Source organism: Ursus arctos, unplaced genomic scaffold (assembly GCF_023065955.2).
Source record: "Ursus arctos isolate Adak ecotype North America unplaced genomic scaffold, UrsArc2.0 scaffold_14, whole genome shotgun sequence".
Classification (NCBI taxonomy): Eukaryota; Metazoa; Chordata; class Mammalia; order Carnivora; family Ursidae; genus Ursus; species Ursus arctos.
This window is the reverse complement of record NW_026622808.1, coordinates 40453896-40466727: the sequence shown is the minus strand read 5'-3', so window position 1 is coordinate 40466727 and position 12832 is coordinate 40453896. Positions and strand designations below refer to the sequence as shown.

The 12832-nt window shown below is 53.4% G+C and overlaps 1 protein-coding gene across 4 annotated transcripts in view; it reads left to right on the top strand.

Moving 5' to 3' along the window:
* The first annotated feature begins 638 nt into the window (after nt 1–638).
* The window catches only part of FAM3D (FAM3 metabolism regulating signaling molecule D), a 38539-nt gene continuing 26345 nt past the window's right edge, over nt 639–12832 (top strand). For 2 of the 4 annotated variants that reach the window (XM_057311844.1, XM_057311843.1), the window contains exons 1-2: nt 10311–10559; nt 12284–12334. In XM_057311844.1, the coding sequence (XP_057167827.1) occupies nt 12322–12334 (13 nt within the window). In that variant the 5' untranslated portion in view covers nt 10311–10559; nt 12284–12321. Of the gene's footprint in view, nt 857–10304; nt 10560–12283; nt 12335–12832 lie in introns of those variants that run through there. The other 2 variants (XM_057311842.1, XM_026501135.3) reach the window with 2 other exon arrangements.

The window sequence follows — 12832 nt, the reverse complement described above, 5'->3', positions numbered from 1 at the left end:
TCCCTCCCTCCCTCCTTCTCTCTCTGGCTTCAACTTCTAACTCGTGCCCCAAACTGTACCCAGAATCTTTGGCCCAGACCACTTCCTGTGCTGGGTCAAGGGCACCTCTCCTCCATCATGCAGGCTCGCTGTCTTCAGCTGCCTTTATCTCCCCCACCCACGGTGTGTGTTTCCTCCCCATGCTTACCTGCCTGCTTCCTCCAGCAGCAGCCACCCCGGCCTGGAACCTCCAAGCAGGTGACAGCACTTCACTCACTCACTCGATTGTCCCCCCTTCACCCCCAGGGCCAGGAAAGGGAGCCAGGAGGGGTTGGTTTGTGCGGGGGGTGGTGTCTTCTTGTGTTTCGTTTTCCTTTCTGAGGCAGCTGATTGTGATATTTCAATCCTGGTTAAACTGTTCAAATCCCTCCCGAACTTCCTCTGCCAGGGCTAGGGGAGCTCAGTGGGGAAGAGACACTCACAGCCCACGCCTAAGCCAGGGCCCCAAGGGGCTCTTCAGCCAGACAAGACTTTGAACTCATTTCCTCCTTTGGATGAATTTCCTCCTTCCTGGGAAGATTGTTTAACACGGTAGGGCGAGTTTATAGCAGGCTTCTCTGCAGGAGGGCAGAGCCAGGGCAGAACCAGGAGGAGCTGGCCCGTACGAGGTACCCACGAGCCACTTCGTCCCTGCCTCTGGGCCTGCTGCAGCTAGAGAACCCGCCTGGGAGGCCCCAGCCCCTCCGAGAACCAGCAGGCTGGCCTCTCTCAGCAGCTGGTCCAGGGGGGTGGCTGGCTAGGTCAGGGACCCAAAGCACCAGCGGGAACATCTGGCCTCCTCCACCGAAGCAGGGAAGTGGGAGCCTTGAGCCCTCAGGTATGTTTCCGCCAGCACAAGAAAGAGCTGTACTTCTGGGTCCACATTACTGAGAGAAAGGAAAATAGAATTGGGGTGGGTGGAAGACGAAAGAGCGAAGGAACGGGACAGTCAAGCCAGGGATCCGATCCCCCGCCTTGCAGGCTTTTTTCCTCCACCACAGGGGCCCCTTGGCATTCATTCACTCGTTCATCTCTTCATTCAGAAAACACAGTTGATCAACCAGGAGCCACAGCAATATTTAAAGAATGAATGGAAAAGGCCCCAAATCTCATTTTTCCCTGAATATAATGATCTGAAAAGTCACAACAAAGGTGCGTGGTCTCGAGAGATTTTCTAGCCGTATGATTTCAAGGGAGTCGCTGCCCTTCACTAAACCTCAGTTTTCTGATCTGTAAGATGGGAGTGAAAGTCTGGCTACCCCCTGCTGATGGCCGTGGTACTCTGTCTAGACATCTAGGATAGCCATCACAAAACACATGAAGTCGCATCTGTGACGTGCCAGGCTCTGGGCTAAATGCTGTCTACGTAGTAACACATTTAATCTTCATACCAGCTCTAGGAGGTAGGCACCATTATCATTCCCACTTTGCAGATGGGGCAGGAAGGCACAGAGAGATTAAATAACTCGCCTGAGCAACGTGGCTGCAAAATTTATGCTCCCCGACTCGAGGCAGCCCTGCCTCCCTAGTGCAGTCGATTCAGAGTCCGTGGCTGGAAGAGAGCGGGTCAAGCCTACCCTTCCAGATGATTCATTCAGTAAGCATCAACTGAACACTTCCTGCATGCCAATTAAACAAGGATACAATGATTAACTAGGCAGGATTAAAAAAAAAAAAAACAGATATGCGGGTGCCTGGGCGGCTCAGTTGGTTAAGTGTCTGACTTGGTTTCGGCTCAGGTCGTGATCTCAGGGTCCTGAGAACCTCAGCGAGGACTCTGCTTGTCCCTCTCCCTCTGCTCCTCCTCCCACCCCCCCCCCACTCCATCTCTCTCTCTCATAAATAAAATCTTAAAAAAAAAAAAAAAAAGGTATGGCTCTAGCCATCAGATAAAAAACAATTTGCACAGGTAGTCATTTCAGAACACTTGGGACATGCACCATAAAGGAGGTAGGAGTCAGGACAGACTTCTCGGAGATCAAACTGCGGAGGAATGCTGGTGGGAGGAGGGCAGGGGAGGTGAGCATTTGGCACACCGCAGACTCTAAGCGAAGGGGGAGAGGGAGGAAGGGGGGGCAGTCCTGCAGGGAGAGAGGGCAGGAGCTGGCAATGGGAGATGAGGACAGCAAGGTGCTCACACCCCCCAGGCGAGCAAGTTGTGGGAAGGAGTTTGGCTCTACCTGGTGTTTGCTGTGGTCTGTCTGTCCGCCCCCATGCATCTGCCAGCTCCCTGTTCAGGCTGGCCACAGCTTACCTGACGCCACGCCAGGCCCACCAATATTAGACAGGCGGGTCTCCTGTGAGGACGGGCGGCTGCCATTGGGGTTCTGTCTTACGGTCACCATTTACACCCCTCTCTGAGCTCACTCCACGTTCACAGCCCCGCCGCTGCATGCCCATAGGAATTTGGAAGTCTGCAAAGCCAAGGGTTATTTCCTGGGGTGCGGGCTGCTGGAAGCCAGGGTTTGCCAACGTGCGCTTGGGCTGGGCATTTCCTCCTCGTACGAGAGCAGCCTGTCTACCACTGCTGGGCGGGCCTGGCACAGCCCCAGCCCACGTTGGGGTGACAGCCCCGGGGCTCGCCTGGAGTCCCGCAGCATAGGCCCTGTGGAGGAGGCAGACACTTCTTATGGTTGCTACCAATCATTTGCTTTGGGAGGCCCCAGGAGACAGAGGTGGGAATACCAAGGTCTGCTCCCCAAGGACATCGCCTCAGGAGACAAAGACATACAAGTCATAGAAAGCCAACCACCCTTGGAATTTGAATCCCAGCTCTGGCTTTTTCTTGCTGTGTTACCTGGGGCAAGTTACCTCACCTGTCTGTGGATTAACTGTGACTGAAAATGGGAAAATTCTTGTGTATCAGGTGGTACTCTTCTGGCTGCAAGTGACAAAAAAAGGAAAAAAATTTCAAACCAGCCCTACAAATAAAGGACCTCTATCGGCTCACGTAATGGAAAAGGCCAGGGATCCACTGGCAGGCAAAGCTGGGTCTAGGGGCTCAACGACATCTCCAGGACTCTGACTCCATCTCTGGGATCCTTTCCTCCATGTTGCTTTATTCTCAGGCAAGGTCTCCCCACAGTGACAGACAGGCATCAACGTCTACAGTTCTAAGTCATCTCAAGTCAGCAACCCCAGCGGAAAGGCAGATCCTCTTCCCTGGCAAGTCCACCAAGAGCCCTGGGAGGGCTGTGATCTTCTCAGCATGCCCATCTCTGTGACCAAGAAATGGAGTTAGGCCTGGGCCACATGGCCACACTTGGAACCAGGAATGGGGCCGTCCCTAGCCAACTGCACGGCAGGGAGCAGAGGAAGGCAGTATGATGCCTGAAGCAAAACCAGGGTGAGCACCAGAGAAACGGGGACTGGGTGCTAGAAAGATGACCCAAGCAGTGGGTGTCCACCACAGTCTGGCGCCAAGCCTCCCTGCTTCATTTAATCACAGTTACCAAAGTAATGGATGGCAATATTGCATCCGCCACTCCACTTGTGTGACCTTGGGCAAATCACTTAATCTCTTTAAGCTGCTGCCAGTAACATGAAGTCAATAAAAGAATCTGCCTCACAGTACTGTTGGGAAGATTAAGTGGAAGGACACGGGGCTCAAAACTGGCCAGCTAACAGTACGAAGACTTATTAGAATCATCACTATGATTATTATTAAGATGATTTTTCCTTCAGAGATATCTGGATCCCACATGTCCCTGGGGAAGATTTATCTCCTAAAACCTTTCCAAAACCCCACTGATGTCACTGTGGAGGCCGCCATCTTGTTAATCAAAGAGACCAAGACCCAGCTCTCTCTGATGGAAAGGAATAGAATTGCCCCCTGGGTCTGAGGGGAATTTCGTCATGCTTGACCTGCTGAAGTGATTCAGATAGGCCAACCGCAGGCCATGGCTCAGGGGATGAACCCAGAAGCTCCAGGCAGTCCCATCCTGCTAGAGTAGTCCTTTCTGATGACACATAGCCAGACTCTCAGCAAACAGAAGTTCTAGTGGCACAAACCAGCCTCTCAGGCTAATGTACCCAAAGATACCTAGCAACCTGAGATTACCCCATCCCGGGGGGGAGGGGAAAGACCTGCATGTTTGGCCGGATACCTGCTCCTTTCTCCTGCTGCTCTGTCAGGGCCTGGAGGGACCCATTCCCGATCCAGAGCATACTTTTCTCTCATTCTGGAGGGATTTCTGCCTCCTCGGGAGGTAGGGGGGAGGGCACAGGGGCATCCCCAAGCAGAGCACAAGGGGGCCTACTTGCTTAACCGCTGTCGCTTACAGAGCATGTCCTCCATAGCAGGTATTATGCGTGGGGTGTACTCTCGAATTTAATTTTTACTAAATTAAGGGTTGTGCTGGCCACATACAGATAAGGAAACCAAAGCTGAGAGGACTGTGTCCACAGCCCCATGACAGAACCCAGATGGGGCTCCAAAGCCCCCCACTCAACCACCATATTATATAGACTCAAAATCCCAGGGTCCAGATGAGGCCTCTGCAAACCTGAAGGGGCGAATATGGCTACAGCTGCCAACGCCTGGGTGCCCCCTGAATGCCGGGCACTGAGCAAGGCCCCTTCGGATGATAATCCAGTCAGGGGAATTTGTGCAAGGACAGGCAACTGAGCCCTGCTAAGCGAGCAAGGGGCTGGTGGATCCGTCCCTGAGGAGCACACTGGCTGCTGGGTGGAAAGGAGGGACAGAATGACAGGAACTCTCTCATCCTCTACAGAAGGCTTCCTTCTCCACCTCCAACGGCTGAGCCAAACCCAGGCAGGCTGAAGGTCAGGAAGGGAGCACCAGGGCTCATGTCCGCCTTGGGCTGAGAGGGGCAACACCCAAATCGGGGTTGGACAAACTAAGGCCTAGGGCCAAATTCAGAGCCACCCGTTTTTATAAATAAAGTTTTATTAGAACATAGCCACATTCATTCATTTACATACCGCTACTCCTGCTTTCCCACGTGGATGGCACAGTTGACTAGCTGCGACTGAGAGGCCCAGAAAACCCAAAATATTTCCTCTGGTCCTTGGCAGAAAACTGCCTAGCCCTAGTCTAGAGGAGTCGGCCGCCGTGGTTAAGAATGTGGGCTCCTGGGCTCCTCTCTGGGATCCTTCTCTTCCTCTGCCTCTCACCAGCTGTGACCCAACACTCTGTGCCTCAGTTTCTCCAAATTCCTCATTAAGCTGCTGAGGATTAGAGTAGTTAACATAAGGGAGCCTCAGAGCAGCAGCTGGTACGTGTGGGGTTTTTGTCTTATTCTGGGAAACAGCCCAGGAGCTTGGGGAATAAGAAACCTCAATCCTGCTCCTGCCACACCTTCTTGCATCTCCTACTACGTGGCCTCGCACGCCCAGTAATTCTACCACCGGCCAGAGCTGGAGAAAACCATTAAAACCATAAATAAAATTCAAACAGGGCATAATGGAGATAATGGGTTTATTTTCTTCTGAAATAAATGTCACTGGCCCAAATTGTTCGAGCCACCGGCCTTATTGTTTACAGATTTATTTGCCGTTTCTATCTGTCTGTATTGGTGACATGATCAATAACGGCCTATAAATACCGGGGGTTTACAAGAAGGACCATTTAGAGAAGGAAAGGCGGCCTCTGGTTCCTCTGCTTGCGGCACACGGGCTTGGGCCTCGTGGTCAGGATTCAGGACGGACTTCAGGGACGACTGGAAACTCAGGGCCAGCGGCAACCAGGTCTGGGCAAGACCACACATGTCCCCTGGTCCCGGGCGGGACTCTGAGCAGCACCTGACTCCCGAGTGCGCGTGCACGTGTGCGTGCGTGCACACACGGGTGCCCACGTGCTAGTGCCTGTGTGTGTCTGTCAATGTATCTGTCACTCTCAGTCTTTGAGTGTCTCTGCTTTTTCATTCTGTCCTGTCCCTCTACCCCCATCTCCTTTACGTGCCAAGGGTCTCCCTCAGGCCCTGTGGCCCCTCTGCAGCTTCCACCTCCCACCCCAGTGCATGCAGGATTCACCCCTTGCGAGGAAATCTGCCTGCATGGGGGTGGGCGTTCAGAAAGAAGCCCACGGAAGAGCAGACAGCACGCCCCCTGCCTTTGGGGACAACATTTAGTCCACAGAATTTCCAGGGATGATGAGGAAAATGGCCTGAGCTTGCATTTAGCCGGAAGAGGCTACTTAGATTCTAAAGTCCGAGCCTGTCCTCTGGACAGAGTTCACTTTGGAGAACGCTGCAGGGCATGGGGTGAAGGAAGAAACCACTTAGATGGACAGAGCGTCCGTGGTGCGTTTGGGTCTTTTCTCCCTTAGTTTCTTTCCCAAACAGAAAGCCGCTCACTTCCCTCTAATGGCATTTGCTGCACACCTCCTATGTGCCTTGGTGCCAGCCTCAGGGACAGGCATGAAGAAGGCCCTCAGGAGCCACAGCCTTGAGAGGAAGCTGGCCCCCAAATTAGGCTGACCATGAAGCATGACAAGGTGCCTTAATGGAGGGATTCCTTAATGGAGGAGCCAGGGATCAGGGAAGGCTTCTCGGAGGAGGTGCTACTTCTCCACACTGAGCTGAAGTTTTATCACTGGCCCTGTTTAATTCTCCCTGTGGCCCCCTCATCTCCCTCAGAACAAAGCCCAAGGTCATTACATTAGCTCAGTCCTTAAGGGCTAATGTATAATTAGCCTAATGAAGTCTCCTTCCCCCTTCACTTTGGTCTCTACCATCAGAGTTTCAGGTTCTGCCTCTCCTCTGAGCCTCTGCACATGCTGTTCCCTCTGCCTGGAACACTTTCCAGGAGAACTCCATCTGCCAAGATGCCACTTCCTCCAGGAAGTCTTCTCTGACCACCCCCTGGCCAGGAAGTTCCCTGAAGGAACCCCTGCCTGAGCACCCATTCCACCGTACCATCCACATACCTGTCCCTCCCACCTTATGCTGTGTGTTTCCAGAAGGTGAGAACCTTATCGGTTCTCTGCTCTGTCCCAGGCCCCCAGCATTGTGATGGCACAGAGGAGAGTCTCAGCAAATGCAGGGTGAATGATTGAGTTGTATTTTTTTTAAAAAAAAGATGTCACAGAGATCCCCCAGTAACTCCTGACCAAGCGGACTTGGAGGCCTCAGACCCGTTCAGCTCGTGCCCTTGTGCTGTCTCAGACTGGTCTGTGAGAACAGAGAGCCTTCCTCACATCCAGCAGGTTTCCTCGGGTTCCAGAAGGCCAATGCTGTGAAGAGGACCCAGCTCCGAGTCCACCTGGCCCTCGTCCCACACTGAGAAGTCCCCACTCCAAGGATGACACACCCCATGTGCCAGGCCCAAGACTCCTGTGGGAAAAAGTCAGAGCCTCTTCGGCTCTTCGCCAGAAAAGGCGCTGTGCTGGCTGATTACATCTGCCGCGTGGTAGGTCACAGCCTAGCTGCACCAGTGCTCGTCTGTGCCACCCCTGCCCCAGAAGTTCCACTGCTCAAATGAAGGAAAACGTGAGCCCTCATGGCCTGGGGATAGGACTCTTCCTTAATGCAGAATTATCCTTTGAGGTCCAACGAAAGTACTACTTTTTCAAGAGTCAAGCCTTACTCCTGGGCACACGGAACTCCCTCGGGCCCAGTCCCCTTCCTTGTTGGGCTCCAATGAGCGTGGGGCAGCTGCAGGCCTGCCAGCCACCAGTGTGGTCAGCCGTCTGCTGTCCTCGGCTGAGGGTGTGACTCTCGGCTCTGCCACCACAGCTGTGAGACCGCTCACTCACCCCCTCCAGGCCTCAGCTTCGTCCCCGGAGAAGAGGAGACAGTAGGATCCAACTTACGGTGTTGCCACGGGGATTCGGCAAGATTTATACACAAACTTCCTAGCCTAACTCCAGCTGCACTGTAAGCACTCAATAAACGGTAGCTAGTTTAATTGTTTTCTTGCTAATGTATTATTTTTATTATTAGCTATAAAGTGAGTCTGGGGCCTTTTCTGCTCTGGAACTCGGACGGTCTTCCAAGGTACGGTTCTGGGCAGAGAGTAGGAAACCTGATTGCCAGCAGGTGCTGGGAAGCCTGAAGGGCCAGAGCTAATGGGAGTGCAGCCATCAAGCTACGCTCGTTGCTAATTGCAACCTGGTTTCTCCAAGCTCCATATCAGGCCTCCAGTTCACTCCTCCTTAGAAACAACCTGCTACGCAGAGAACAAAGCTGAACCTGTGGCCAACACACATGTCAGGGAAAATGCCGAGCGTGTTCGCGGAGCTCTTCCCATTTTACCCGTGGCTTAGGGCTGAGGCAGAAGCGACTGTTGGCTGAGCCTGGATCCTTACAATGAGCTAGGAAACAGCTTCCAAATTCTGTCTTTCCAAAGACAGAGAGCTGCTTGGGTGAGGACCTGAGACCAAGGAAGAGTTGCCCAAGTGGATGAGTCAGGGAAGGGCAGGCCACATAGAGAACAGCATGTGCGAAGCTGGTGAAGGAAAGAGCCTCATTCAGGGCAGCTCTGAACGTCTAGAGCAGAAAGTGAAGTGGGGACAGCAGATGATGAGGTCACTCTCATGCCAGGGTTTAAATCATGCAAGGCCTTATAAGCCAGTGAAATACTTTGGCCTTTATCCTGAGGACCTTAGGGACCAGAGACCAGACTTAAGCAGGAGAAATATCCGTTTATTTCTCCATTGAGGTGCTTTCCTCAACCCTCCTAGCCTGGACAGAGAGTCAGCCTTTCTCCATCTTGGCTCTGGGACAGGTCAGGGTTGAGTTCGAAGGCATCTGAGTATAGAGGACTCCAGGCAACCGGAAGAAGCCGATGTCCCAGCTCTCCTAGGACCATTAAGAAATGTCACAAACAAGCAGGCTGTGATGGCATTTTGGTTTCGTAGGAAGAGCAAACATCCGCATAGGACTCCTGCCAAGGAGGTGTGTCAGCAGGAAGCAGCAGGGTGAACGGGGCCTGCCGGCGGGGAGGAGGGCTCGGGGGGATGTCATCAGACCAGCAAAGCCCTTGTAGAAGGCGGCCTCCCTGCCTGACACCCCTTTCAGGACAGGTGGATGGCATCACCCTCATTTGACATAGGAGGAAGCCAGGGCCCAGAGAAGTGTGCCCCAAAACACACAAGTACAGAGTGACTAACACAGGTCTGTCTGATGGACCCAAAGTCCATCCTCTTTCCCGACGTCTCACACTTTTTCCTCCCTGACCCTTTCCAGACCAAGGCCACAGCGCTGCCCCATGCACAGCCCCAGCATTTGCCTCTCCTGGCGGGTTGGTAGAGTAGCTGAGAAAGGGGCTCCAGCAGCCCCAGACACCCAGGTGTCCAGCTTAAGGTCATCGGGGGAGAAATAGCTTCTCTCTCCCCCGATTCCAAGAGCTGTCCCAGGAGAACTCTGTTTGGCCTTTTTTGGGTCACATGTCCCCTCCTGAACCAACCACAGAGAAATCACAGGGCTCTGACTGCCCAGCTCCTCTTGACAGGATGGGGTGCCGTGATGGGTGTTTAACCTTGATTTGGGGGGTCAAGAAAGGCTTCCCAGAGGAAGTGACTTCTACACTGAGACCTGAAGTAGACGTAGGAGTGTCGCAGGCAGAGACAGACAGGGAGTAGCAGTGCAAAGGCTCAGAGATGGTCCAGAGCATGTCTTGCTCATAGCCATACCCCCAGCCTAACGCCCAGCCTGCCCTCCCGTGACTGCACAGAGACTGCTTCAGAAATGAAATCCACAAGTGGCTGTGTGGCCTTAGACAAGTCACTTGCCCTCTCTGAACTTCAGCTTCCTTCTCTATACAGTGGTTTCATTGTCCTAACCTTTCAGGACTATGCAAGAAACCAGTTCATTCAGTCCCCAAATATTCACTGAGCACTTCCTCTGTGCTCAGCATTGTATGGGGCCTGCAGGAGACCAGGCCTGCCGCAGAAAAGCAAAGCACGCTTGTGACTTACGTACCACCTGGCCAGACCTACAGCCAGAAATCCATAGGGGTCCAAGGGGAGGGGCAGGACAAAGGGAGAGGCTCAGGACAGTGAGGGCGGACAATGGGCTCTGCCTTCCTCCTCCCCACCCCTCCACCTCCATCCCCTCCTTTCCACCCTCCACCCTCCCACCCCACCAGCCCTGTGACCACATACTACCCTGGGGCCACCATATGTGCGCAAGGGCAGTCAGACCTTTCTCCCCGTGCCTTTGCCCCACAGCTCCGTAACCTGAATAACAGGTTGCGACAGACATTCTCGCAGGAACAAGTAAGAAAGAAACTTTGGGGTTTGGGTGGCTGCGGAGGGAATTCTTGCCCCACCCTTAGTACCAATCCCAAGTGCCTTTCTCCCTCCCTCCCCACCCCCAGCAGACCAGTCCCGGAGCCCAGGACGCCAGTCTTGGAGCTGGAGACTCCAGACCACCCACGGGCTGGCAGGGCGAGCCAGTTGGAGACTCAGGAGACTGAATAGCCCGGCAGGTGCTGAGGGGACAATCGGGGACTCAGCTAGGAGGGACATCAGGCTGGAAGAACCCTCCCCACCCCTGCCCCTCCCCACCCTGCTGCCCTGAAGCCAGAATCCCTGCTTGGCATGGGCAGGACTGTGAGAAGCTAGCCCCCCCACCCAGGTATGCGCCCCAGCCTCTATCTCTGTCCTACGTCTCTCCTCTCTCTCTCCGAATGGCACTCTTTCTCTTTCTGAATCTGGGTGAATGAATGTCCTGAGTATTTGCTCTTTACCTCTGCCCCTTTGTCTGCTTTCCTCCTCTGTCCCTGTCTTCTTCTTTCTCCTGTGTCCCTGTCTGTATCTCTGCTGTCCCCTCTGCCCCTTGTCCTTTGTCTCTCCAGGTTCTGTCTCTGGCATGCTCTCTGTCGGTATCAGCGTCTGTCCGGTCATCTATGCACCCTCATCTACCTGACCATGTTCCCATCCTTTCATCCTGTCCGGCCCCCAGCTCTGCTGGGCGCTCCACATGTGTGGATCCCACGGAACGACCTTCCAACGTCATCCAGGGTCCTGGGCTCCCAGACTGTAGGGCAGAGCCTATGAACATTCAAAAGCATAATATACAATTGTATCTGAAAAAAAAAAAAACAAAAACAAAACGGGGGTGGGGGAGAGGGTGATAATTTGAATTTCAGGAAGTAAAATTCTACAAAATCACTGTGGGTGGGGTCAGGTACCCGCTCACCTTTCTCACCTGGAAGGACCTAGACAGTAGGCCAGAGTGGGTGGGAACATTTTCATACTTATCAGAAGGAAATGTAGATTTGCCCTTGCTTTTGTTTAAATATCAAGGACTGACCCCTCCCTACTGCTTCCGTGGCAGGCACTAAAGCCTCCTGCCTCTTACCTGGGTGCTTGGTGGTTGGGCTTTGGAGGCGGTATCTGTTGAGATGGATTCTTAGGATAAAGAAGATTCTGGAGTGGGGAAGGGGTAGGAAAAGTAGTGGAAGCAAGTCCTTGCAGTCAGAGCCCTCCAGCTGTGGGGGTTCAGAGACTTGGAACAGTTACTACCAGCCCTGCACTCCCCTCCCCTAGGTTCCTAGAGACCTGCTGGGGGTCTTCACAGCTGCTGAATCCCTGGTAACCGCCCAGCACCTGGGGGGTGGCACAGGTGAAAGGTGCGGCCAAGGGTAACCCTACCCCTGCCTTGTGCTCAAGAAGGGAGGAAACTCCAATGTCAACTCTCCTCTGGGACAAAAGGCCCTGAGAGTGGGACCCTGTGGGGATTGGGCAGTGGAGACCTGCACCCAAATTCTGACTGTGACCCTTACAAGCTGAGTAAGTGTGGGCTTGCCCATGGTGAGTCTTGGCTTCCCGACCCCTAAAACGGAGGAGTGTGAGGATGAGAGGAGATAGTTGCATGTATAGCAGCCGGCACAAACTGACCGGTGATGTGAGCGTTCTCTCTTTACTCTTCATGTTGGCCCTTACGCAGAAATTGCTTGAGCTTCCTGACGGTTTTACTAGAGCAAGCTAGCTCAGTGTCTCTCAGCTAGCTGGAGGGACGGAAGGATGGACGGGTGGAAGCTTGGATGGATGGATGGATGGATGGATGGATGGATGGACGGACAAATAAATCCTCCAAGAGACAGCGGCTGGCAGACTACACCTTCCTCTACCTAACAATCTCTGCACTCAAAAAAGACATGTTGAATTGAATATAAAATTCTAGGGGCAAAAGTGAAGGACAGGTGGAGGCAGAGAGCAAACAGATGGCAGGTGGTGAGGAACCAAACTGAAAGGGCTGTGATCTCCTCCGTCGGAGGTACCCGTCCCTGATCGTCCATCTTACTCATTTTCAGACCCCAGGTGCCAGTTTCCAATTTGATTTCCTTCTCTCCACAGGCTAACGTTGACCGCAAGCCGCTCCTCACCTGGACAAGATGAGAGTGTCAGGTAGGGGCCACGTTCCGAGGATTCAAAGTCTCAAGGTTGAGGTCTGATACTGGTTTAGGAATCATTTTTTTATCAGGAATGCAGCCAGTCCCTGGACGCAGAGGTTTTTTGGCTGTCTATGCTCTCGAATGTTCAGACCAGACTAACTCCAGGAGGAAACCCATCCGGGGGAGCCTGGAAGATGGGGAAAAGGCAACTTGCTGCCCCGAGGCTGAAGGGCTGGAGAAGCTTTGGCATCATGGCCCCACCACCTGGGATCACAGGGACTGACCCTATTTGGGAAATACCTGACCCTGGAAGGAAGTGAGGGCTCAAGGAGGGCTATCCTAGAATCTTCACACCACAGGACTGGGCACGAGGAGCAGCCTTTGCCTTCTCGTCCATGCTCTCATGCTGTATGTACCCTGTTTGTACAGATAGGGAAACTGAGGCACCAAGTAAGAAATGGACACAACTCATTTATATTCCCAAATAGCTGTGAGGAAGTTAAGAGCACAA